The following is a 27,353-nucleotide window of genomic DNA, read 5'->3' as shown; positions in this document are numbered from 1 at the left end:
CCAGAAAGCTGGGGTTTTCTATCTCTGCCTCTGGGGGTGGGGGGTGGTGGAGGGGTGCGGGGGGGTGCTGGATGTGTGTGTGTGTGTGTGTGTGTGTGTGTGTGTGTGTGTGTATAGGTTATGCAGTTGCAGTCAGCTTTTCATATCTGAGAAGGAATGCTTGCTGCTTTGCTCTTGTGAATTACCCCCCACACCTCGCCCAGGGACTAGCTCTAGTCATCCACCTGGGTATTACACTGGTTAGCCTCAAGTGTGTGAGCAGGTACACAGGCCAGGCTCTGGGGTGGCCACCTGACAGCTGTGAGCATATCCAATGCACCTGTGTGCAGGGCTGGGAGCGTCCAGGAAGGCGCATGTGTGCTGACGCGTGTGTCCCACCTCTCTGGATTTTGGTGGCTGAGGGATGACAGAGTTGGGGTTAACTCCAAGGCACTGATTCTACAGTGGCAGTGGTGGGGGACAATTCACAGAAGCCACATAGATTTGGAGAAGGGCTGTGCATCTAGAAAGACACACAGGGAAAGGTGGACTAGCACCCACCCATACATTACAAATACGAGGGTGTGGGTGGGAAAATAGCACCCACAAGAGAACAAGAGAAGAGACAGCCGGGACAGCTGGAAAATGCGTTCCAGGCCGAGGGGCACAGAGCAGGGGTTACTGTCAGAGATCCCAGCAGGGTGGGAACAGTGATTTTTAAGCCACCAAATGCTCTTAGCAAACAGGCCCATGAAATTCAGCTGCTTCCTCCCTCTGAACAAGAAAGGAACAGCCCGTTGCATGAGACAGTCACTGTTTCTGCTCATCTGAAGAGCAGTGCTTTGATGTCCATTGTCATCGTGTGACAGCTGAGGGCTCATGAGGAATACGGACAACTAATTAAAGTCATATAAAGAGACTGTCTCAGAGCCAAGTGCAGCACTTAGACTATCTGCATGCAACTGCAGAAAAGGGGATGATGAAGAGAAGCGGAGCAGAAACACAGTGAAAGAGAAATCCGTGCCTAAGGACCCTTGAGCACACTAAGGACACTTTCTAAACACCTGACCAGCCGTGGGCATCTTAGGAGGCATGAAAAGGAGTCTGTCCTCTGGGACTTGCATTTTAAGATAAAAAGAGAAAAAAGTATCTGAGCAGAAAGAACATTGAAAGACACAAGATTGCAAGTGGAGGTGGTTCTGGGTTACATGCATCTGCAAATCACAGGATTACTGCTAACTGAAGAAAATACATTTACCAAGGAGAAAAGGAGAAAGGCAAAGTAATTCCATGCAGATGATAGATATTGGGCCCCAATGGCCTGAAAGGTTCTGGTTTTAGATTCCCTGAAATTGCATCTTTTTCTTTTTCTTTTTTGAGACGGAGTCTTGCTCTGCTGCTCAGGCTGGAGTCCAGTGGCGTGATCTTGGCTCACTGCAACCTCCGCCTCCTGGGTTCAAGTGATTCTCCTGCCTCCGCTTCCCCAGTAGCTGGGATTACAGGCACCCACCACCATGCCTGGCTAATTTTTGTATTTTTAGTGGAGACAGGGTTTCACCATGTTGGCCAGACTGGTCTCGAACTCCTGACCTCAAGTGATCCACCCACCTTGGCCTCCCAAAGTGCTGGGATTACAGGTGTGAGCCGCCATTTCCCTTCCTACGAGGAACCAGAGGCCTGCTCTGTTGGGAAAGAGATGAAGGGCCAGGTGCTGTGGCTTTCCCCAGGGTCCAGAGACAAAGGGAGTGGCCTGAGGGACAGTGCCAACCGAGCTCACTGGCCAGGCCCTGGCCAGTGGGCTCGGCTGGCCTGGAGAGTAGTGGGAAAACACGTCACGAAGCATGCACTTACTTTTCACGTGGGTAGCAAGAGACAGAAACAAATTTTCCACGGACTTATTAAATCCTCTAAACTGACCAAATTCCTGTAACTAAAACAGAGACAGAAGGAGAGAATGAGAATTATGCTTGATGACTTGTGTTTGCCTCAGCAGTGTCCAGGCTGCCAATCCCAAAACACTGGCATGTGGGTGTGTGTGCGTGAGTGTGGGCTGGTGCTGGGGTGCAGGTGGGCGCGGGTGTGTGTGTGCAGGCCTGGAGGTGGACAGCACTCTTCCCGAGGGGTAGGCATCCTCTTTATTCAGCGTCTCTCCCTACTTTTGATATTCACATTGAAGGAGCATTATCAGCGGGTTGTTGACAAGATGACAAGTACCCCTGGGAAACGATGACTGGCATTTCATTGGCTCAAAGACTGGACTCAAGTAAATTACTGCTTGTTTAACCTCTTTTCTCCAATGGCCCCACCCCAACTCCACGCAGAAGGGATGTCAACAGTGGCAGAATGCGGGTGGCACAGGGGATGAGGATGGTAAAAGCTACAAGGTGACCAGCCGAGAGCTGAGGGGCTCCACTTCCCAATGCAGAAGAGAAGGAAAAAAAGATAAAACACAGAAAGGAGTTCACTTCCTTCTCCAAGTCTCATTCATTCATCCACCCATCCACCCATCTAGCCAGCAAACATCCATCCATTATACATTACCACCCATCCAATCATCCATCTGTCCAATAAATACATCTTGAGCACACAGGTACTGGAATGACTCTGGAGAATTTGAAATTTCAAGGAGAAAGTAGAGCAGGATTCTGAAGGTCACCCCAGAGTCTCAGTTTGAAACTGAAAAAGAGGCCAGGCGCGGTGGCTCACGCCTGTAATCCCAGCACTTTGGGAGCCCGAGGCGGGCGGATCACAAGGTCAGGGGATCGAGACCATCCTGGCTAACACGGTGAAACCCCGTCTCTACTAAAAATACAAAAAAAATTAGCCGGGTGTGGTGGTGGGCTCCTGTAGTCCCAGCTACTCGGGAGGCTGAGGCAGGAGAATGGCATGAACCCGGGAGGTGGAGCTTGCAGTGAGCCGAGACTGCGCCACTGCACTCCAGCCTGGGCGACAGAGCGAGACTCCGTCTGAAGAAAAAAAAAAAAAAAAAAAGAAAAAGAAATTGAAAAAGCATATATGTGATTCTTCTCTCTTATCAGCATTATATATTTTTGGGTTTGGATCATAATCTCACAGACACAGTCTCAAATGCCATAATCCTAAACGTTGAAAGATCAAAATCCCTAAAGTCTAAATCCCTAAAGATTAAAATCCCTGAAGTCTAAATCCCTAACATCTAAAATCCCCAAAATCACAATTATGGGATAGTTGTGTCATGTTAGGAGGACCTATTACCTTGTTACTGCCTTTATTAAATTAAGTATGACTGAAGGAGAGCCTATGGGTACCAGTTTGACAAGGGGTGGACTCGTGGACTTAATTAATTAATGACACCTTAATTGTAGGCATCCACTTGACCGGCTTCAGGAATACCTAGAAGCCTGGTAAAGCATTATTCTGGGTATGTATGTGAGGGTGTTTCCAGAGTAGATCAGTGTGTGAGTCTGAGTGGATTAGGTTAGAAAGATCTGCCCTCAATATTGGCAGGCAGCATCCACTCAACCAGGGGCCCAAGGAGAACAAATACAGCAAGTGAATTGGTCTCTGAGAGCTGGAACAGACTTTTCTCCTGCTGCCTTGGACATCAGAACCCAGGCTGATTGGCCATTGGACTCCAGGACTTAGACCAGAGGCTCCCTGGGTCCTGAGGCTTTCAGCTTTGAACTGAGAGTTACATTGTCAGAGGTAGGTGAACCAGAGCAAGTCCATCTTGAATAGGAGTTGGGTAAAATGAGGCTGAGACCTACTGGGCTGCATTCCCAGATGGTGAAGGCATTCTAAGTCACAGGATGAGACAGGAGGTCAGCACAATACACAGGTCATAAAGATCTTGCTGATAAAACAGGTTGCAGTAAAGAAGACGGCTAAAATCCACCAAAACCAAGATGGCAACAAGAGTGACCTCTGGTCATCCTCACCGCTACACTCCCACCAGTGCCATGACAGTTTACAAATGCCATGGCAACATCAGGAAGTTACCCTACATGGTCTAAAAAGGGCATGAATAATCCACCCCTTGTTGAGCATATCATTGAGAAATAACCATAAAAATGGGCAACCAGCAGCCCTCAGGGCTGTTCTGTCTATGGAGTAGCCATTCTTTATTCCTTTACTTTCCTAATAAACTTGCTTTCACTTTACTCTATGGACTCGCCCTGCATTCTTTCTTCCGCGAGATCCAAGAACCGTCTCTTGGGATCTGTTTCCTGTAAGAACACCATCCGCTTTCCTGGTGCTGACACCTTGGGACTTGGCTGAGTCACGCTACTGGTATCCCAGGGTCTCCAGTTTGCAGATGGCCTGTGGAGAGACTTCTCAGCTGCCGTGATCACGTGAGCCAATTCCCCTAGTAAGACTCCTCTCATGTATCTATATACATATCCTATTGGCTGTGTCTATCTGGAGAACCCTAATACAGATTTGGTATTGAGGAAGCCACCTATCATTCCTTCTTATTGTATTCCTTACAACACAACAGAAGAGATCTGTGAAACAGTTCCTTCACCAAAAAGCCTGTGATATGAGTATAAGGTTATTTAATAATGAATGGTAAAAGTTTAAAAGCTAATTAGTATTGGTGTTGCAAAAGCAGGAAATGGCTTAATTGCAACGATTGAGCAAGAACCAGCCTTTCAAATGGACAGCATGTGCTTACAAAATGCGCAGACCTGGTAGGGCGAGGTGGCTCATGCCTGTAACCCCAGCACTTTGGGAGGCCGAGGTGGGCAGATCACGAGCTCAGGAGGTCAAGAGCAGACTGGCCAATAGTGAAACCCCGTCTCTACTAAAGATACAAAACAAATTAGCTGGGCCTGGTGGTGCATGCCTGTAATCCCAGCTACTCAGGAGGTTGAGGCAGGAGAACCGCTTGAACCCGGGAGGTAGAGGGTGTAATGAGCCAAGATCGCGCGATTGCACTCCAGCCTGGACAAGAGTGAAACTCCATCTCAAAAAAAAAAAAAAGCTTAGACCACAACCACTCTCCAAATACAAGTGGAGCAAGTGTTTCAAAGATCTTAGAAGTAAAAACACAGGCAAAAAAAATACAAGAAATCTCCCCTGCCAAATTAGTTTAGTTGTGTATGAATTCTGCCCCTTCACACACAGCACAGTTTGCTATGCCGTGTAGTTCATGTTCGCATCATTTCCCATGCTGGAGGTAAAAACTGCAGAGAATTTTAGAGAGTTTCAATTTGTGTTATGCATTTTTTTTTTTGAAAATTGACTCCATGCTTCGAAGTACGTCATCACACCATGACTTTGACGTGTACATAAAAATGTTGATATTTTCTAAGTGAAGAGATCTCCTTTTTGTACAGCTGTATTTGCAAAAGATAAAATTTCTTGAGATCTCAGCTGTTGGGGTGACTGTATATGCAATGGTGACCCATGGCAGTTTTTGATCCATCTCGTCAAATGACTGAAAAATACTATTGTTCATGACAACATTTCAGTTACAAAGCTGGATGCACACAATACCAGCCATAGTAATATGTATTTCTACATTTCCCTTTCTGATGCATTTCTTTATGAATATGGTTCATCTGTTCATAATTATACCCATGTGACTGTCATTAGTATATCTGTTTATGCTTGCAAAAATATGCACACTGTTTTTGCCTATTTATTGTGTAAAGTGGCCAATGAAGTGTTCTGTCATGGTTTTTGTTTTTAGTTGTTTGTTTAGACACGGTCTCGCTCTGTTGCCCAGGCTGGAATGCAGTGGCGCAATCATGGCTCACTGCAGCCTTGGCCTCCTGGGCTCAAGGGATCTTCTTCCCTCAGCCTCCTGAGTAGCTGAGCCTACAGGCATGTGGTACCACATCCAGCTAATTATTTTATTTTTTTGTAGAGATGGGGTCTTGCTATGTTGCCCAGGCTATTGCCATGTTTTTATATATTTCTCAAATCCCCTTTAAAATTTTTAAATAAATTTCTTCAAAATCATTTTTAGATTTTCTAGAATTGTATTTTTGGGATTTTGATCTTTCAGGATTCCAGCATTCAGGATGATGGCACTCAGGACTATGTCTTCTGGGATTATGCTCAGCGCCCATATTCTCCCATATATACCTGCTCCCTTTAATTTATAGAATAATGAAGATAACCAAGACAATATATTTCCATGGCACTTTACAGTTTTCCAAGTACCAACATACACATTATTTTGTTAATTTCTCACAACAGCCATGGGAGGCAAGCCAGACAAATATAGACGCTCCCCGACGTACAATGGTATGACTTACAATTTTCTGACTTGATGATGGTGTGAGAGCAATATATATTCAGTAGAAACCGTACTTTGCATTTTGATCTTTTCTATTTTGTATTATTAATAACATTTTTATTATTATAACATAGGCTTTGCATTAAATGATTCTGCCCAACTGTAGGCTAACGCAAGTGTTTGGAGCACATTTAAGGCAGACTATGCTATGCTATGATGTTTGGTAGGTTAGGTGTGTATTAAATACAATTTTTTTTTTTTTTTGAGATGGAGTCTTGCTCTGTTGCCCAGGCTGGAGGGCAGTGGCACTTGGCTCACTGCAACCCCCACCTCTGAGGCTCAAGCAATTCTCCTGCCTCAGCCTCCAGAGTAGCTGGGACTACAGGTGCCTGCCACCATGCCCAGCTAATTTTTGTATTTTTAGTAGAGATAGGGTTTCACCATGTTGGCCAGGCTGGTCTCGAACTCCTAGCCTCAAGTGACCCATCTCGGCCTCCCAAAGTGCTGGCGTGAGCCACTGCGCCTAGCTAAATATATTTTTGACTTACAATATTTTCAATTTACTATGGGTGTATTGGGACAAAACACCATCATAAGTCAAGCAGCACCTGTATAATTATTTCCACCTCTCAGGTGGGAAACCCAGGTAACTGCCCCAAGATGGCACAGCTAATTTCTTCGGACAGAAATGGTGCTGGTCCACTGTACATTAGAGGCTGCAAACACTCAAAAGAGACACTCCCACTCTCACACACACGTTAACTAATCTTATTTCCCCTTAGACCCCAGAGACTCTACACACACGCCCAGCACAGAGCACAGTTGGGGAAGAGGGCCGATGCCGATGCCAAGAGTAAAGAGACCTCGGGTGCAGGCAGAAGGGGTCGCTGATGACACAGAGGGTCCCGCGGCCAGAATGAGGAGAGAAGCTCTGCCCAGCCTTGAGGGCCCTTGCTGCCCGCCCTGCTTTGTGACCTGCTCCATGCACAGTCAGATCCCTTTGCTGGGAGGTTCCATGCCCAGCCTCAGCCTCGAAAGCTCCCCTGCCTCCTCTCCTTCTATCCCCTAACCCCTACTAGAGAAGTGCCCAGAATGGATACGTTACCCTGCCAGGACTGCGGCTGCACTGGCTCTCGCTGACAGGAGGTGGAGTAGGAGGAACCACAGAAATTTTGCTGCCAAGGAAAATACAGGAATAAGAAATGGGTTGTGAACCATGCAAGTCGTTAGTTTTACAAATACACAAAATGTGCCATTATTCTATAATTCTAGTTCTCTGCCTTTTAAACTGCCTCACTTTTTGGAAAAATAGCCAGCGGCCCTGCTTGGACCTGCTGCTCTATGAGGGGCATGATTTCCTGGTATCTATATGAGGGCGATGCTGCCTAAAGCCTGGGTACTCCACCCCGCTCAGTCACGTGTTCTGAAACAGCCTGGGTGCTCCGGCCTGGACCTGCCACCTGGCTGCGGGGAAACCCCTGGCTCCCATTTGCACTCCCGTGTTCTCTTAGCACAAACCACACCAGCAGAAGCGCCAAAAATGTTGTGGATGTGAGAATCAACCACGAAGCAAACTGGAAGCTTGTGCTAAAAGAAATGGGAAAGAAAAGGGGAGGAAAAAAATGAAAAAGTCTCGATATTGGAAAATTTCACCATGGGCCAAACAAAATAGCAGCTGGTGGGGAGCTTTCAGAAACACTTTAATAAATTAGGTGTAATCAGGTGTGTGAATTATGGCTGGCTTCATGACTGCTCAGTTTTTAGAATTTTGTGCAAAGAAGTTCACATCTCTCCGGCCATTATCCAATTTTATCAATGTTTATTCCACCAATATCTCTAACGCGCCAGGCGCTAGGTAAGGTGTTAGAGATAGGCATGAGAAATCAAACCGAATGCTTGCTTTAGAATTTCACTTAAGTGCAATTAAACATCATATTTAGTTTCCTTATAACACTTCAGGAGAATTTAAGAAGTAGAGCTGAATGTTTAGTGAGAAAACACTACGCTAGCTAGAAGGTTTCTCGTGAGAATCTGGAAACATCTCTGCTTTAATCTTTTTCAGGAACTTTATCTTTAAAAGAAAAAAAAAAAAAAAAGAGTCACATTCCAAAGCAGTGACATGTGAAAGTCAAGAGACGTATAAGTTCTTGCAGAGTGTCCTCTGCGCTCCTGCCCTGGAGGGCCTGGGACGGTCTGTCCTTTGTAACACTCACCTCAGCTTCTGATAAGATTGCAAGAGCTGCCCTCCAACTGTCTCATGTTTGCCTGCAAGAGATATCCACAGAGGGCGTTTATTATTAAGAATAGCACTTAGCTGATGTAAATACAGGAAATAGTAGATTAAAATTATTTTCTCTAGTATCATTTCTTGTGATTAAAAAGTAAGGGATCATTTTGAGGTGACAGAAATGTTCCAAAATTAGAGTGTAGAGATGGTTGTATAGCTTTGTAAATGTACTCAAAATCATTGCATTGTACACCGAAAAGACACATTTTATGTTATGGAAATTATACTCCCCTAAAGTCATTTAAACATACACACACATTATGAAACCATAATTGTTGGGAATGACTACTTTTATTAAAAGTTGATATTGGATTAGATTTTCTAAATCTTCCATTCGTCCTTTGGAAACATTTCATAATGGAATGAATCTATTCCCGTAAGCTTGTCTTGTGATGAAGATTAAATTAATCTTTTAAAAACTGTAATCTACTTATTTCTAGTTATAGAGGCTAATAATTTCCTAAATAAGACTGCATCTGATATAGTACTCTTTTTGTTTCAAGAAAATAGGTTTTTATGATGTGTTAAGACCCCAGAAATAAAACTCAGCATGTTTCCAGTTCTGTGAACACAGTGTTCCCTGGCCAAATGCATAGGAAGAGACCAGTCCTCACCCAGCAGGGGGCTGGGAAGCAGCATTCTCCTGCTAAGGGAGGTTCCCAGAGGGCTCCACTCTGCCCAGTACACAGACCAGAACACCAGGCCTGCCACCCTGGGAGGCAGTCTAGCTCCTGTGCCGATGCTTGGGGGATTTTAGCCATTCCAAAAAAAAACATTTACATATGGAAACATCACTTCCATAAGACCCACTGAAGGACACGGACAGTAAGAAAATCAGATGGGCTGGCCTTTGGGAGGGCAAATAGCATCTGATGTTAAGTTCTCAATACCAAGCCCCAAGCCTCAAAGGAAGAAGGCAGCCCCTAGGCCGGGGTCCTTAGCCAGGCTGGCCATAGGGAGTGCAGGAGTCTTTGAAATCATGGCTAAAGTTCCGAGTCCACCTGCCTGTGTGCATTTTCTGGAGTTCATCTGGGGGACATCTGACTTTCACAGGATTCTATAAGGCACCTGTGACCCTTCCCCTCCCCATTAAGAAATACTTCTCTAAGACAGAACGAAAAGGTACAATACAGCCTTGCCTGAAGCCCGAGCACTCAACTAGTCGGACCAGCTGGTCATGGACCAAAGCTGGCACCTGTAGGAGCCCCCTAAGAGAAAACATCCAGGTCCAAGCAAAAAAAGAGACAGCCTGACTGCAGTGTGCTGGCCATGGCAGCAAGAAGAAAAACAGCCACGCTGCTCATCCTGCCCAACCTGGGGCGAGCATAGACCTGGGAGACAGCCAGCACACAGCAGTCTGCAGGCGGCGATATACCACAGGGTGCTCCTGTCTCTGGGTCCCCCTACCCCATGTGGCCTTACAGCCTTCACTGTCACCCTGTCCCTGGGTCCTCCATGCCCTACATGGCCTTACAGCCCTCACCTGTCACCCTGTCCCCAGGTCTATGTGACCTTACATCCCTCACTGTCACCCTGTCCCCAGGTCTATGTGACCTTACAGCCCTCACCGTCACCCTGTCCCCAGGTCTACGTGACCTTACAGCCCTCACTGTCACCCTGCCCCGAGTCCCTCCTGCTCTAAGTGACCTTCCAGACCTCACCTGTCACCCTGCCTCCGGGTCCCCCCCGCTGCTCTATGTGACCTTACAGCCCTCAGTGTTACCCTGCCCCGGGTCCCTCCTGTCCTACATGGCCTTACAGCCCTGTCACCCTGTCCCCAGGTCCCTCCTGCCCTTCGTGGCCTTACAGCCCTCACTGTCACCCTGTCCCCAGGTCCCTCCTGCCCTTTGTGGCCTTACAGCTCTGTCACCCTGTCCCCAGGTCCCTCCTGCCCTTCGTGGCCTTACAGCCCTCAGTCACCCTGCCCCGGGTCCCTCCTGCCCTATGTGGCCTTACAGCCCTCACTCTCACTGTCACTCTGTCCCCGGTTGTGGCAACAGCATCCTGAGGCACAGTCACCAAAAAGCCACATCCCTCTTGGAGAATCCAAGGCTATCACACTACCACCTGGAGCCCTTCAGTGACTCCCTATGGCGCGGCCTGAAGTCCAGGCCCACGTGGCCTCCGGGGTGCCCCACCCTGCGGGGTCACCCTACGCCTGCAGACCTTGCCCTTTCACTACAGCAAACCAATTGTCCCTTATTGCCCTGCCTACCCGGTGAGGCCGGCCCTGCCTGCACGATTACTGTCACCCCCACCTCCTCTCCTCGTGCTATCCCCCGCGGGCAGTTCTACCTCAGGTCCACATCTCAGACCCCAGCTAGGAAACCTCCGCTTTGGCGCGGGTCGCAAATGCTCCGCGTCCCCAGCGCAGCTCCTGCACGGCCCGGGCGTGCGCGTGGCTCTCTGCTGACCCCTGCCGGCTGCAGCGACGCGGGGCACAGGCGGGGCCTGGGTCAAGGCTGGAGAGGGAACTTTGCGCTCTGCTGGCCCTGGGGAGGGGCCCGTCACGGCTGCTCAATTCCGCCCTATGACAGCAGCCACAGACAGTAATGAAGGGCAGGCGTGCCCGTTCCCACGAAACTTCACGGGCACTGAAATTTGAATGTGTCACAAAGATTATCCTTTTGATTTTTTTTTTTAACCATTTAAAAATGTGAAACCCGGCCAGGTGCGGTGGCTCACATCTGTAAACCCAGCACTTTGGGAGGCTGAGGCAGGCGGATCACTTGAGGCCAGGAGTTCGAGAGCAGTCTGGCCAACGTGATGAAACCTCGTCTCTACTAAAAATACAAAAATTAGCCTAGCCGGGCGTGGGAGCACACGCTTGTAATCGCAGCTACTCGGGAGGCTGAACTCAAGAGGCAAAGGTTGCAGTGAGCCCAGATTACACCACTGCACTCCAGCCTGGGAGACAGAACGAGACTCCATCTCAAAATAATAATAATACTGATGATGATGATGATGTAAAACCCACTCTTGGCTCACAGGACATATGAAAACATGCAGGGGGACCTGCAGGTCCCAGTCTGCCCCCTGCCCTCACTGCCCCAGTTGTGGGCTGTTGCTCTAGGCAGCACAGGGGTTGCTAGAGACACAGAGTGCCAGGCAGGCTCCAGCCTGCAGAGCCCCAATCCCATTGGAGCAAGACCCAGGCGGATTTGAGAACTCAAGGAAGTTGGCGCAGCACTGCCCTGTGTGGCTTTTACCAGCCCACTGTTGACTGTCATTTCACTTCTTCTCTTTGATTCCTCAGCTGTTTCTTCCTAGAAGCTTCTGTAAAGAGCCCTGAATTTTGACCTCTTGTTAACATGTCAGTATTCGCGCAAGGAGCTGTGAGATGCTCACAGACAGACACCCCTCGAGAGGCAGGTGTTTTGGATCAAGGGCCCCCACCACCCTGCCCTGTCTGGCTGGCGAGTGACTTTAGCAGGGATACCCGTCTTTGTCAGGGACAGGAACAGCTGCGGGCCAGGGCCCAGATCTGAGGCTGCCAGGGCTCATCTCAGGCACACGGCTGGTTGGCAGCCGCGTCTGCCAGGCACGGCGCGGAGCATTTTGCACACATTTGCTGCTCGGGTGGTTGCCAGGTGTCATCCCAATTTTTCTTTTTTTTTTTTTTTTTTTTTAAGACAGAGTCTCGCTCTGTCACCCAGGCTGGAGTGCAGTGGCATGATCTTGGCTCACTGCAACCTCCGCCTCCCGGGTTCAAGTGATTCTCCTGCCTCAGCCTCCTGAGTAGCTGGGACTACAGGCGCCCGCCACCACATCTGGCTAATTTTTTGTATTTTTAGTAGAGACACGGTTTCACCATGTTAGCCAGGATGGTCTCAATCTCCTGACCTCATGATTCGCCCACCTCGGCCTCCCAAAGCGCTGAGATTACAGGCGTGAGCCACCGCGCCCGGCCCCCAGTGTTATAAATGAAAAGCGAGGCTCAGGGATGTGGTGTCATGGGCCCAAAGTCGCAACGTCTACAAGTGACGAAGCTGGATTTTGCACCACAACTTGCCTAAAAAGCCTGCAGAAAGTCAGAAAGTGTACAAATATAACTTAGGGTGGGGAAGGGGTGGGGACAAGACCAAAACAGGAATAGCCAAGGGCTGTACAGACACGGGGTCACCGCTCTGCTTGTTTGAACATTTTCCTAATACAAAGCCAGGGTGAAAACAACCACCTGGAAACCAACAACCACGTCCCAGAAAGCTGAGTAACTTTTTTTTCCCCCTCTTGTTTTTGAGACAGGGTTTTACTCTGTCACTCAGGCTGGAGTGCAGTGCTGTGATCACAGCTCACTGTAGCCTCTCATTCCGGGGCTCAAGTGATCCTCCCACCTCAGCCTCCTCCAGGAGGCAGAAGGGACCACTCGAGGCCAGGAGTTTGAGACCAGCCTGGGTAACTTAGTGAGACTACATCCTACCAAAAAAAAAAAAAAAATTTTTTTTTTTTTTTTTTTTTTTTTTTGAGACAGAGTTTCACTCTTGTTTCCCAGGCTGGAGTACAATAGTGTGATCTCGGTTCACTGCAACCTCCGCCTCCCGGGGTTCAAGCGATTCTCCTGCCTCAGCCTCCCAAGTAGCTGGGATTACAGGTGTGAGTTACCAAGCCTGGCTAATTTTTTTTCTACAAAAAAATTTTAAAATGAGCTGGGCATGGTGGCATGTACCTGCAGTAATCCTCCCATCCAGCTACTCAGGAGGCTGAGGTGGGAGGATTGCTTGAGCCCAGGAGTGAGAGGCTACAGTGAGCTATAATTGCAGCACTGCACTCCTGCCTGAGTGACAGAGTAAAACGCTGTCTCAAAAACAAGAGGGGAAGGGGGAATCTAGACACACAGGCAGATGTGCACAGAGATGAGACAATGTGGAGACAGCCCCGTGACCATCAGGGCAGAGACTGGCGTAGTTGCTGAGACCCACTAGAAGCAGGAAGAGGGAGGCAGGTTCTGCCCTAGCACCAGCAGAGGAAGCACGGCCCCACTGACACCTCAATATCGGCCTCCCAGCCTTCAGAACTGGGAGAGGATACTTTTCTGTCGTTGGAAGACCCCAGGTTGTGGCACTCTGTTACTGCAGCCCCAGGAGGCAAATCCAGAGGCCGCGGGTGCTTGAGTGACTCTCTGCCTCTCCACTGTCCCTTTCTGCCACCCCCATCCCCTTCGCTCAGCACCAGTCAAACAGAGCCTCCCAGCTGCCCGTGCCCACTCTAGGCCTTGTGCCTCTCCCCACGCCTCCACCCCCTAGACAGCCCTTCATCTACACCCCAGCTCACACTCCTCCATGACCCTCTCCCCACACCTCCTCCCCACATGAGAGCCCTTTATCTACACCCCAGCTCACACTCCTTCATGACCCTGTCCCCATGGCTCCTCCCCTCTAGACAGCTCTTCATCTACACCCCAGCTCACACTCCTCATGACCCTCTTCCCATGGCTCCTCCCCCTTAGACAGCCCTTCATCTACACCCCAGCTCACACTCCTTCATCTACCTGCCAGCTCACACTCCTTCATCTACCCTCCAGCTCACACTCCTTCATCTACCCCCCAGCTCTACCCCCCAGCTCACACTCCTTCATCTACCCCCCAGCTCACACTCCTCCATGACCCTCTCCCCACGCCTCCACCCCCTAGACAGCCCTTCATCTACACCTCAGCTGACACTCCTTCATCTATCCCCCAGCTCACACTCCTCCATGACCCTCTCCCCATGGCTCCTCCCCCTTAGCCCTTCATCTACACCCCAGGTCACACTCCTCCATGACCCTTCTAAGAGTTCATTCACAGGGATTCCATGACTGTCCTCGCCAGGCTGGTCCCATTGTAGTTACTGTGCACGCCTGCACTAAAACTCCTCTGACTCCACTGTAATCAATATGCGTCTGTCTCTCCCCTAGAAGGTGAACTTTTTGAGGACATGGCCTCATCTTATGCATCTCGCTGTCCCCGGTACCCAGAAGAGGGCTTGCCATACAAGAGGTGATGGTTATAAATACAACAACAGGCCAGGTGTGGTGGCCTGTAATCCCAGCACTTTGGGAGGCCGAGGAGGGCGGATCACAAGGTCAGGAGATCAAGACCATCCTGGCTAACACAGTGAAACCCCGTCTCTACTAAAAGTACAAAACGTTAGCCAGGCATAGTGGCAGGCACCTGTAGTCCCAGCTACTTGGGAGGCTGAGGCAGGAGAATGGCGTGAACCCAGGAGGCAGAGCTTGCAGTGAGCCAAGATCACTCCACTGCACTCCAGCCTGGGCGACAGGGCGAGACTCCATCTCAAAATACATACATACAACATCAGTAGCAACCAACACTATTTTAACAATAGCAGGAAGCATTACTTCATTTGAACTGTACAACCAAATGTGTATTAACACAAGGTCATCAGTTTTGCACAACTTAGCTTACGTGTAGTGTAATTTCATTCATTCATTCACATTAATTAAGTGCAATACACACAGGTACTTTGACAGAGATAAGAATAAGTGACACCAGATGTGGTGGCTCATACCTGTAATCCCAGCACTTTGGGAGGCTAAGGTGGGAAGACTGCTTGAGCCCAGGAGTTCAAGACCAGCCTGGGTAACATAGCAAGATCCCATCTCTACAAAATAAAATTTTTGTTTGTTTATTTATTTATTTATGAGACAGAGATTTGCTCTTGTTGCCCAGGCTGGAGTGCAATGGCATGATCTCGGCTCACCACAACCTCCGCTTCCCGGGTTCAAGCAATTCTCCTGCCTCAGCCTCCCGAGTAGCTGGGATTACAGGCATGCACCACCACGCCTGGCTAATTTTGTATTTCTTAGTAGAGAAGGGGTTTCTCCATGTTGTTCAGGCTGGTCTCGAACTTTTGACCTCAGGTGATCCGCCCACCTCGGCCTCCCAAAGTGTTGGGATTACAGGCATGAGCCGCTGCGCCCAGCCTATTTAATTTTATTATTCTTTTTTTTGAGACAGAATTTCACTCCGTCACCCAGGCTGGAGTGCAGTGGCCCCATCCCAGCTCACTGCAACCTTCGCTCCCCTGGTTCAAGCAATTCTCCTACCTCAGGCTCCGAGTAGCTGGGATAACAGGTACACACCACCTCGCCTGGCTAATTTTTGTATTTTTAGTAGAGATGGGGTTTCACTATGTTGGCCAAGGTGGTCTCGAACTCCTGAACTCAAGTGAACCTCCCGCCTCAGCCTCCCAAAGTGCCGGGATTACAAGTGTGAGCAACCACGCCTGGCCCAATTTTAAAAAAATAAATAATAATAAAAAAAGAATAAGTGAGTCACAACCTCTACCCACAGCAGGGCTGACAGCATTGTGAGGATTCACACAAACTACAGATTGAGGCAGTGGGGAGTCAAGAGCCACCACATGTGGCTCAAAAACCAGTCCTGCCCCTGAAACTGGCATGTCTGTGACAAGTCATTATCCATCTATGCATCCATTTCTCAGCCTAGAAATAATAGGGATGAAGCAACTTATTTCAGCTACTGATACAAATCCCTACACATGGATGACCATCTCAAACTGGCTCTGTCATGGTGTCAGTTGAGGATGCTAACCCCCAACCATGCCAGCACCCTGGACTGCAATTCCTGCAGCAGATGCGGGCCCTGTTGCTCCAACTCTTCTCTCGCGGGTGACTCGGTTCACAGGGAAAGAGGACACAGGGCAGACTCCCTGGAATGTCCCACAGTGACTCCATCAGCCCGCCAAGTCGTGTTGCTTGTAGCTGGCTGAGGGTTTTCAGGTCCTGAACTGCACCGTCAGTGTGGTTAGGCCCCTTACAAAGCAGGATCAGCAAATCCTCTCCTCCACTGAAAGGCCCCACAGCAGCCCTGTGTGCAGAAGGTCATGCACACCCACACGGCATGGGTCACACTGCGGCACCACAGAGAGGCAGTCGGGGAAAGGCGGCCTTCCCTCTGGCCACCTTTCTGCTGGTGCCTGTGGAGTTGGAATAACATCCTGTGCAAGAAACTATACCCTGGAGTTCCAAGTGCCACCAAAGCAAAGCACACGTGGAGCTATCTACACGGAGCCTCCGTGGGAACTGGGCAAATGTGCCCCTTCCTCAAGAGGCCTTATGCCCACCCCCAGGAAATTTGTCATAATATATGGATCTTGGTAGAACAATACACTTTGCTGTATCTGACATAAACAATCATCACAATCAATACACAATATAAGGGGGTATTTGAACAATATCCCCTTATACAAGTGGCTCCCTTGTGCAGTGTCCGACCTGTGCTACTGTAAGTCACAGTCCTGAGGGTTGACCCACACTGAAGTTTGAGTTTTCTCCAAATGCTAAAGAAAGGTGAGCAAAACCAGGGGTTGGAGTGGGTGTTGGACAATACAGTTTTAAACCAATCTATAGTTCACATATTCAAAATGGAAAATGTCTCTAAAAGTTTGACCTAAAAAAATCCCTCAGCATGTAAAGAATCATGATATCCAGTCACAAATGGTTTTAGAACAGGAGTCCAGAGCCTTTTTTTTTTTTTTTTTTTTTTTTTGAGACAGAGTCTCACTCTGTCACCCAGGCTGGAGTGCAGTGGTGTGATCTCGGCTCACTGCAGCCTCTGCCTCCTGTGTTCAAGCGATTCTCCTGCCTCAGCCTCCTGTGTAGCTGGGATTACAGGTACCCACCACCACATCCAGCTAATTTTTGTATTTTTAGTAGAGATGGGATTTTACCATGTTGGCCAGGCTGGTCTCTAATTCCTGACCTCAAGTGATCTGCCCGCCTCTGCCTTCCAAAGTGCTGAGATTACAGGCGTGAGCCACCACGCCCAGCCCAGAGCCATTTTAAGCATATTTTAGTCCATAGGAAAATTTGAGCTAAGATAGCACTGGCTCCAAGCCACTGTTCCAGGACAAAAGAAGACAAAGAGCAGGACTGTGAATCAGCAACCAGTGCCTTCCAGGGAGCAACAATTACTAATGGAAGATTTACAACGCTGTGGGCATGAAGCATCCCCCATCTGGCGTCTTTCTGCCACCAGACATTACTCTTCTGCTTAGTGACAGAAGAGAACAATACCTTTTCCCTTTAATGAAGCTACCCATGTCCTATCAGGCAGACACTCTGGGCAGTAAGTCTTCCACTGACATACGCTCAAGGCCGAGGGTGACCAGTTCAGGTTTGGTGAGTACCTGGGGCAAGAAGGTCTAAACTGCTTTTCAGCATCCTTTGGATTTTCTCTTTAAAAAAAAATGAATATAGGCTCCAGGAGCTCTCTATATATTCTAGATGTTAATCTCTTAGCAGATATGTGATCTGAAAATATTTTCTCTCATTCTGCTGCTTACCTTTTTATTTTGTTAATAGTGTCGTTTGATGCACAAAAGTTTTTCATTTTGATGATGTCCAATTTTTCTATTTTTTAATTTGTTCCCTGTGCCTTTGCTGTCATAGCTAAGAAATCATTATCAGATCCAATGTCGTGAAACTTTCCCCGATTGATTGACTGATTTGAGACAGGGTCTTTGCTCCATCACCCAGGCTGGAGTGCAGTGGCACGATCTTGGCTCACTATAGGTTCAAACGATCCTCCCACCTCAGCCTCCCAAGCAGCTGGGACCACAGGCGTGGACCACCATGCTCAGCTAATTTTTTGTTTTTTTGTTTTTGTTTGTTTGTTTTTTTCGTAGAGATGGGGTTTCACCATGTTGTCTAGGCTGGTCTCGAATTCCCAGGGTCAAGCAATCCACCCAACCTGGGCCTTCCAAAGTGCTGAAATTACAGGTATAAGCCACCACGCCCAGCTTCCCCATTTTATTCTAAGAAAACAAGAGCTCTTACCTTTAGGTCTTTGATGCATTTTGGGTTAATTTTTATGTATGTTGTTAGGTAAGAGTCTGGCTTACCTTATTTCACTTAGCACTTGCTAAGTGAAATAAGCCAACTTTTTTCTTTTGTAGGTGGATATCCAGCTTTCCCAGTGCCATTTGTTGAAAAAACTATCCTTTCCCTACTGAATGGTCTTAGCACCCTTCTCAAAAATCATTTGACCATATGTGTATGGCTTTATTTCTAGGCTTTCTATTCTATTCCATTGGTCTATATGTCCATCTTTATGTCAGTACCACACTGTTTTGATTACTGTAGCTTTGTAGTAAGTTTTGAGATCTGGAAGCATGAGTCCTCCAGCTTTGTTCTTTTTTTTTTTTTTTTAAACAAAACAATCCAATTTAAAAAAAAGGCAAAGGACTTGAATAGACATTTCTCCAAAAATGATGTACAAATGGCCAATAAGCACATGAAAAGATGTTCAACATCACTAACTATTAGGGAAATGCAAATCAAAGCCACAAGAAGATACCACTTCACACCCATTAGGGTGGCTACTATCAAGAAAATATAAAATAAGTGTTATAAAAATAAGTGTTGGCCAGGTGTGGTGGCTCATGCCTGTAATCCCAGCACTTTTGGAGGCTGAGGCAGGCAGATCACGAAGTCAGGAGATGGAGACCATCCTGGCCAACATGATGAAACCCCATCTCTACTAAAATACAAAAAAAAAAAAAAAAAAAAAATTAGGCATGGTGGCGTGCACCTGTAGTCCAAGCTACTCAGGAGGCTGAGACACGGGAATCGCTTGAACCCCGGAGGCAGAAATTGCAGTGAGCCGAGATCACACCACTGCACTCCAGCCTGGCAACAGAGTGAAGCTCCATCTCAAAAAAAAAAAAAAAAAACTGTTAATAAGTGTTAGTGTGGATGTGAAAAAATTCGAACCCTTGTGCATTGCTAGTGGGGAAGTATAATGAAATAGGGCAGCAGATGCTGAAAATTCCATGGCAGTTCCTCAATAAATTAAACATAGAATTACCATTTGAACCAGTAATTCCACTTCTGAGTATAAACACAAAAGGATTTAAAGCAGGAACTCTAATAAATATTTGTACACCAGTGTTCCCAGCAGCATTATTCACAATGGTCAAGAGGTGGAAACAACCCAAATGTCCATCAGCGGAAGAATGGATAAACAAAGCATGGCATGTCCATGACACAGAATATTATTCATCCACAAAAAGGAATGAAATTCTGATACATGCTCTACAACATGAATGAACCCTGAGGACATTTTGCTAAGTGAAATAAGCCAGATGCAAAAGAACAAATACATTATGATTCCACTTATATGTGGTACCTAGAGTAGTCAAATTCATAAAGACAGAATGTAGGACAGTGGAGGAAGGGGAGGATGGACAGTTATTGTTTAATAGGTACAGGGTTTCAATATAGCAGGATGAAAAAGCTCTAGAAACAGATGGTGGTGATGTTTGCACAACAATACAAATATACTTAATGCCAATGAACTCAATGCTTAAAAGTGGCTAAAATGGCAAATTTTATATTGTGCATATTTTGCCACAATTTAAAAAATGAACATGGAGTTCTTAAACTCAAAATTATTTCCTATTTAAGTGTATATGTGTCTGCTCTTTTAAAAACTTATTCATATGAAGAGGTAGTTTAACAGCAGCAAATTACTCCCTAAAAACTAGTCTAATGAGTAATTTTGTCTAAACATATGAACACATGAATCCTTCATTCAGAAATCCCTTCAGTTCAATTACTTCACCTTGGTTTCCATGCTGTTCATTGAAATAGGAAAAATAATGATGGTCATGAAAACGTTTTTGTATTTTATCAACTGATCTTCTAGAGTAGAGGTCAGCAAACTTTTTCTGTAAATTTTTTGGGAAAATTTCAGGCTTTGCCAGCCATAAGGTCTCTGCTGCTACTCAACCTGTTGCAAAAGCAGCCATAGATATAAGAATGAGTGAACATGGCCATGTTCCAATAAAACTTTATTTACAAAAGTAGTTGATGGGCCAGATTTGGCTTGCAGGCTGTTGTTTGCCAACTCCCAAAAGAGTAGGGAGTATTTAGTAAAACACTGACGAACCTGATAACCAGCCCACCTAATCATGGTTCTTCCTCCACTCCAAAAACAGTGAATCAAAACCCAGCGAAGCAAGTAAGTAGTGGAGTAGTCATGACAATTCAGGACCAAGAAGTAGGCTGCCTAAAGTGACCTCATTATCAAGGAGTGATGGACAGGGCTCAGAGGACATCAGGAGACACACAGACAAAGAAGCAGTCCTGGAAGGAACGTAAGTGCTCAGAAAGCATCGGGGAAACTCCAGTCATCCAGTTAAGATACTTGAGATACAAAAAATGCCTAGGTTAAATTCATGTATTCAAAGTGACTTGGACCTTCTAATCAATTCAATTTTTGAGTTGCTACTATGTGCAAAGCCAAAGGCGTCATGAAATCAAAAGTGAATAAAATCAGCCAGGTGCAGTGGCTCACGCCTGTAACCCCAGCACTTTGGGAGGTCAAGGTGGGCAGATCAGTTGAGCCCAGGAGTTCAGGACCAGCCTGGGCAATATGGTGAAACCCTGTCTCTACTAAAAATACAAAAACTAGCCGGGTGTGGTGGTGCACGCCTGTGGTCCCAGTTACTTGGGAGGCTGAGAGGGAGGATTGCTTGATCCCAGGAGGCAGAGGTTGCAGCGAGCCAATATCATGCCACTGCACTCCAGCCTGGGTAACAGAGTGAAACCTCATCTCAAAAAAAAAAAAAAAAAAAAAGAAAAAGAAAAATAATAAAATCAAGAGCCTGTGTCAGGAAGATTATTATCTAGAAACACAGGGAGAAAGCAAAAATTTTGAAGGGCAAGGTCTTCTTACATTAATCATAAAATCTGATTTGATAGTCTCGGCTCTACTTAGTTTAAATGGACCTATCTAAAAATCTCTCAGAGACATGACAAGCAATCCAATCTGCTGGGAAAACACTTCCAAGGCACACACTCCTTTTAGTGGTGATGTGTTTATCCTTCCTCTTAAGGAGAGTAGTAAAATATTTAAGAATAGGATCCACCTTTCCTTTAAAATAAAAGCAGGCCAGGTGCAGTGGCTCATGCCTACAGTCTTAGCAATTTGGGAGGCCAAGGCAGGTGGATCACTTGAGCTCAGGAGTTCGAGACCAGCCTGGGCAACATGGCAAAACCTCTCTACAAAAAAAAAAAAAAAAAAGAAAGAAAGAAAAAAAGAAAGAAAGGCTGGATTCAGTGGCACACCTGTAATCCCAGCACTTTTGGAAGCTGAGGCAGGTGGGTCATTTGAGGTCAGGAGTTTGAGACAAGCCTGGCCAACACGGTGAAACCCTGTCTCTATTAAAAATGCAAAAATCAGCTGGGTATAGTGGCATGCACCTGTAATCTCCACTACCTGGGAGGCTGAGATAGGAGAATCACTTGAAGGGAGGCAGAGCTTGCAGTCAGCCGAGATCGCACCACTGCACTCCAGCCTGGGCGACAGAGTGAGACTCCATCTCAGCAGAACAAAACAAAACAAAACAAATTAGCCGGGCGTGGTGGTGCATGCCTGTGGTCCCAGCTACTTGGGGGGCTGAGGTGGGAGAATTGCTTGAGCCCAGGAACTTGAGGCTGCAGTGAGCCAAGATCCCGCCACTGCACTCCAGGTTAGGTGACAAAATGAGACGCTGTCTCAAAAAAATAAAACGAGTCTATATAAAATTTTTTAAATTGTTATCTGGGAAATAAACATGACTTCATAAAGACATCCTCTTAGGAGTATAAGCACACATAAACTAGGGACTCCATTTGTAATTCAAAGAAAGCTTTACAAAATCATCCTTGTGGAATCCATTTGATGAATTGCAGCAGTGAGGAGTGCTTACTGAGCAAACCAGCAGAGAGGAAAGGCAGGCAGGGCACTGGGAAAGAGTCTGCTACGTATTGACTGGCACCTGCTGCTGCTTTTTTTTTTTTTTTTTTTTTTTTTTTGAGACGTAGTCTCGCTCTGTTGCCCAGGCTGGAGTGCAGTGGCACGATCTCGGCTCACTGCAACCTCCACCTCCCAGGTTCACGCCATTCTCCTGCCTCAGCCTGCCGCGTGGCTGGGACTACAGGGGTCCACCACCACACCTGGCTAATTTTTTTTATTTTTTATTTTTTTAGTAGAGACGGGGTTTCACCATGTTAGCCAGGATGGTCTCCATCTCCTGACCTCGTGATCCGCCCTCCTTGGCCTCCTAAAGTGCTGGGATTACAGGCTTGAGCCACCGCGCCCGGCCTGGCACCTGCTTCTTTTAACTCATGTGCCTGAGTGTTTCAAGCCCACACAGCAAATCTGATGCTGTCCTCATAACCCTGTGATGGGACGGATCATATCTAAACTGCCCATGCAGAAGAATACAACTCGGAAAAGTCACTTGAAGAACTCAATCACGTTTACTGCTGGGAGGGAGGGATAAAGGTCATTTTCCTTCGTAATTATAAGATACAATAATTAACCTGGTTAGTTACGTGATGAATCATTGAGAGAATTATTAGAGGCTATGTTAAGCCTTAGCCTTTCTAAATTATTTTATTTCCCTAATTATTAGAAATACAGTGAAAGTCTGAGTAGACTGCTTATCTATTACATTTAACCATTTCTTAACTTAAGAAAGTTTAATATTGGCCAGGTGCGGTGGCTCGCGCCTTTAATCCCAGCACTTTGGGAGGCCGAGGCGGGCGGATCACGAGGTCAGGAGATCAAGACCATCTTGGCTAACACGGTGAAACCCCGTCTCTACTAAAAATACAAAAAATTAGCCGGGCGTGGTGACAGGTGCCTGTAGTCCCAGCTACTCAGGAGACTGAGGCAGGAGAATGGCGTGAACCCGGGAGGCAGAGTTTGCAGTGAGCCGAGATGGCACCACTGCACTCCAGCCTGGGCAACAGAGCGAGACTCCATCTCAAAAAAGAAAAAAAAAGTTAAAATTAATATCGTCATCTTTCTGCTTTCAAGCTTGTATATCAAGTAACAGAATGTCATGGTTGTTTAAAAAAAAAAAAAAAAGAAAGAAAAGATGTGCATTTACAGGGAGGAGCCAGAAGAGGGCATCATTTCTATATGCTTAGCACATGCCAAAAGAGGAGAGATGAATTTTCAGCTTGTTTTCTAGTTATTAGTGATCTAAAAAAGTTCCGTCATAATTGTTTACTAATTTTGTCACTTTAGTTAAAGTACATTTAAAAAGTTACTTGGGGAACTGTTAAACACTCTTTTTTTTTTTTTTTTTTTTTTGCTTTTGAGATGGAGTCTCAGTTGCCCAGGCCGGATGCAGTGGCGTGATCTTGGCTCACTGCAACCTCCGCCTCCCAGGTTCAAGTGATTCTCCTGCCTCAACCCCCCCAAGCAGCTGGGATTACAAGCATGTGTCACATGCCCAGTTAATTTTTGTATTTTTATTAGAGACAGGGTTTCACCATGTTGACCAGGCTGGTCTCAAACTCCTGGCCTCAAGCGATCCTCCCACCTCAGCCTCCCAAAGTGCTGGGATTACAGGCATGAGCCACCGCCCTCAGCCAAACATTCACTCTTGGACCCCCATCTGGCCCCACCAAATCAGAACCTGTGTGTGTGAGGCCAGGAAGGTTGAGTTTGAATCAGTTTGCAGCTGATCCTGGAGCGTGGGTCCAGAAGCCACATTAAAAACCCTCTGCACGGATTGCCAAATACCTGTGGATGGAGGCACAGAAGGTGACGATGCCAAGTTGTCCTGGGGAGCTTCCTAAAGGCAAGATATCCTATGAAGGTCTGGGTGCTTTGATAATTCAAATGCACTACAGATGAACCACCACTGTGGCATCAAAGAAATTATTTTAAGACCACAAAACTAAATATCAAGTTATGAAATTTTAGGGGAAAAAGCCAGCCTATAATCAGAAAAATTTTTAAATAAATCAAAATATTTAAAATTTTTTGTACTATCTCTACAAAATGAAGAATTGAGGCTCTTTTTTTCTTGTTTTTAAATTGTTTTAATAGTTGAAAAAATAGCACAACACATATTATCACAATTTATTATTATTCACTGGATTCTTACTTATAGTTTGTCTACTTCCAAGGAAATCTGGAGGGCATTTTATCTTAAATTGCACATATCCAATAAGATCATCAAAAGAGAAATAAGCAAAAGCTAATAAAAAGGAAACTGGGTGCAGAAAGTGTAATGATTCCTGGAATTACTGCAACTGAATGTTACATTTAGCTTTAGGTTTCCCGGTGCCAAAAAGGGAAGGAAGTCTACAAGTCTACATTTGTAAGGTGCCCACTCAGTGCTGGGCACTGACAACGGCTTCTAACAGCACTTCTTCTAACACACTCCTTCTAACAGCACTTCTTCTAACACACTCCTTCTAACAGCACTTTTTGTGGCCAAATGAGCAGATCCCTGCTCAATTTATTTATTCACTTATTCCTTTACTCATAGCTCCTGCTCTCAAACATTCAAAATCTGGCAAGGGCCAAATCGCCAAGAGTTGCAGGTGAAGGGGACGGCACTGTGTGTCCTCTATGAGACAGCACCCGCTGCAGTGCAGGGCTGGGCATAAGGAGAGTGGTGCCCCACGTTGTGCCAATCAATGGCCCTGAGTTAGAACACAATGGGAAAGGGAATGGTTATGTAACAAATGGTACCAGGAACATCAAAGATCGGGAGGAAAAAAAATTAGACAGGGCCTCCTGATGATTGTAAAGAGTTAACATGGTGGCTCAGGCCTATAATCCCAGCACTTTGGGAGGCCAAGGTGGGTGAATCACTTGAGGCCAGGAGTTTAAGACCAGGTTGGCCAACATAATGAAACCCTGTCTCTACTAAAAATACAAAAATCAGCTGAGCCTGGTGACATGGGCCTATAATCCCAGCTACTCGGGAGGCTGAGGCAGGAGAATCGCTTGAACCCAGGTGGTGGAGGTTGCAGTGAGCCAAGATTGTGCCATGGTACTCCAGCCTGGGTGACACAGCGAGACTCTGTCTCAAGGAAAAAAAAAAAAAAGTAAAAATTAGAAGAAAATTAATGTGGATATTTAACCTATCACAGGATAAGGAAGAAGTCTCGAAGCATAAAAGCAAAAGAAGAAATTATACAGGAAAAGGAGATTTGCTTACAAGCAAACAAAAAAACTTCTGTGTGTTAAAAACAAAATTATAAAGAAGGCCATGTACTAGCAAGATAACATATGCAACTAACATGATTGAAAAGGACTAATCACCTTCACATACCAAGAACATCTACAGAAGGTTGAAAAGTGGAAGATACTCAATCTTATTCATGATTAGATGAATTCAAATCAAAACGATGAGAAAACCATTTTGCATGACCAATGTTGTTTTGCCAAACTGACAAAGTTGTTTGTTGGTTTGCTTCTTGGTTTATTTTTAAGGATAATTCCAGACCCTTTCTAAAGGAGGCAACATTCCTAACCTTCGTCTTGTTCTCTTTCTAGAAATATTCGGAGATGTGCCAAAGAGGTATCTACAAGGATGTTCTTTGCATTATTCTCATTTTTTAATAACATTATAAACTTTTGAAAATGCAACGGAAAACTGGAAATCCCCTAACTATCCAACAATAGTTATTTGGTTAAACAAATGATGACACATTCCTATGACGGGGTGAGATACACTCATCAGAAATCATATAGCCAACGGTATTTATGGACACTGAAAATGTTTCTTATAAATTACTACATGAAACATTAGGATAAAACTGTACATACAATTTGATTTTAATTATGTAAATATATTAGCTTGACTCATGTGAAATTGCCCCTACTCAATAATTTTTTGTCTAAAAATACCAATTTCTTATGGTTCAACCTAAATACTTTTTAAAAAGTCTATGTGTATGTGTGTATACACACACACATATTCACACATACAGATATGCACCCACTAGCATAGATATATACACTCACAAAAGAACAGAAATGATATATACTAAAATGTCAACAATTGTTCTCTGGGTGAAGCTGTTGTATTTTTAACATTGCTCTTTATGATTTTCTTCATTTTCTAGGTTTTAATTTTTCGATTTCATTTTTTTTTTATTTTTTATTATTTTTTTGAGACAGAGTCTCACTCTGTCACCCAGGCTGGAGTGCAGTAGCACGATCTTGGCTCACTGCAACTTCTACCTCCCAGGTTCAGGCGATTCTTGTGCCTCAGCCTCCCGAGTAGCTGGGATTATAGGCATGTGCCACCACGCCCAGCTAATTTTTGTATTTTTAGTAGGGATGGGGTTTCACCATATTGGCCAGGCTCGTCTTGAACTCCTGACCTCGTGATCCGCCCGCCTCGGCCTCCCAAAGTGCTGGGATTACAGGTGTGAGCCACCACGCCCGGCCTTCATGTAATTTTTTTAGAGACAGGATCTCACTATGTTGCCCAGGCTGGTCTTGAACTCCTGGGCTCAAACAATCCTCCCGCCTTGACCTCCCAAAGTGCTGGGATTACAGGCGTCAGCCACTGCGCCTGGCATCTATTTTTTTACGTGAATGTAATTTGAAATCATGCTTCAAAGCTCAGAACGTAATGGGGGCCAGAGTGTGGGAAAAAGGAAATTTGTGTACCCTGACAGCCTGTTGTAAATAAGCACACACTCCCAGAGGGTAATTTGGCAAAACATCAAAAGCCTTTCAAGTATTCATACACTTGATCAATCATTCTTCTTCTAAGAATTTATCCCCCAAAAATAAACAGACATGTCATGATACCTGTACAAGACGTTCATCAGAGTTATGTATAACATGAAAAATCAAATACAGTGATATACTCAGACACTCGGGAACAGGTTAAATAAACTATAGTGCATATATTTGGTGTATTTTATGGAGTCATCAATACATTTTGGAAGAAGTCTTAATAACATAGGAAAATGTTTATGCCAAGTTGAATTGTAAAAGCAAGATAAAACCACATAGAGTCTGATCACAATACATTTGAAATTGGATAAGTCTATCTGTGCACACACATATATACAGGCTCACCCAG

General features: G+C 45.9%; 2 protein-coding genes across 13 annotated transcripts in view; one reads left to right on the top strand and one right to left on the bottom strand.

Annotated features, from left to right (window-relative positions):
- The window catches only part of DYNLT1 (dynein light chain Tctex-type 1), a 241,327-nt gene that overhangs the window by 164,123 nt on the left and 49,851 nt on the right, over positions 1 to 27,353 (top strand). The window lies entirely within an intron of this gene.
- SYTL3 (synaptotagmin like 3) overlaps positions 1 to 27,353 on the bottom strand; it is a 117,672-nt gene that overhangs the window by 48,000 nt on the left and 42,319 nt on the right. For 10 of the 11 annotated variants that reach the window (XM_058435639.1, XM_058435638.1, XM_058435641.1 and 7 more), the window contains 3 exons: positions 8,419 to 8,470; positions 7,311 to 7,380; positions 1,831 to 1,909 (listed from right to left, as the gene is read on the bottom strand). In XM_058435639.1, the coding sequence (XP_058291622.1) occupies positions 1,831 to 1,909; positions 7,311 to 7,380; positions 8,419 to 8,470 (201 nt within the window). The remainder of the gene's footprint in view (positions 1 to 1,830; positions 1,910 to 7,310; positions 7,381 to 8,418; positions 8,471 to 27,353) is intronic. The other variant, XM_032161575.2, reaches the window with a different exon arrangement.

This window comes from Hylobates moloch, unplaced genomic scaffold (assembly GCF_009828535.3).
Source record: "Hylobates moloch isolate HMO894 unplaced genomic scaffold, HMol_V3 SCAFFOLD_2, whole genome shotgun sequence".
NCBI lineage: Eukaryota > Metazoa > Chordata > Mammalia > Primates > Hylobatidae > Hylobates > Hylobates moloch.
This window is presented reverse-complemented; position numbering and strand designations above follow the sequence as displayed.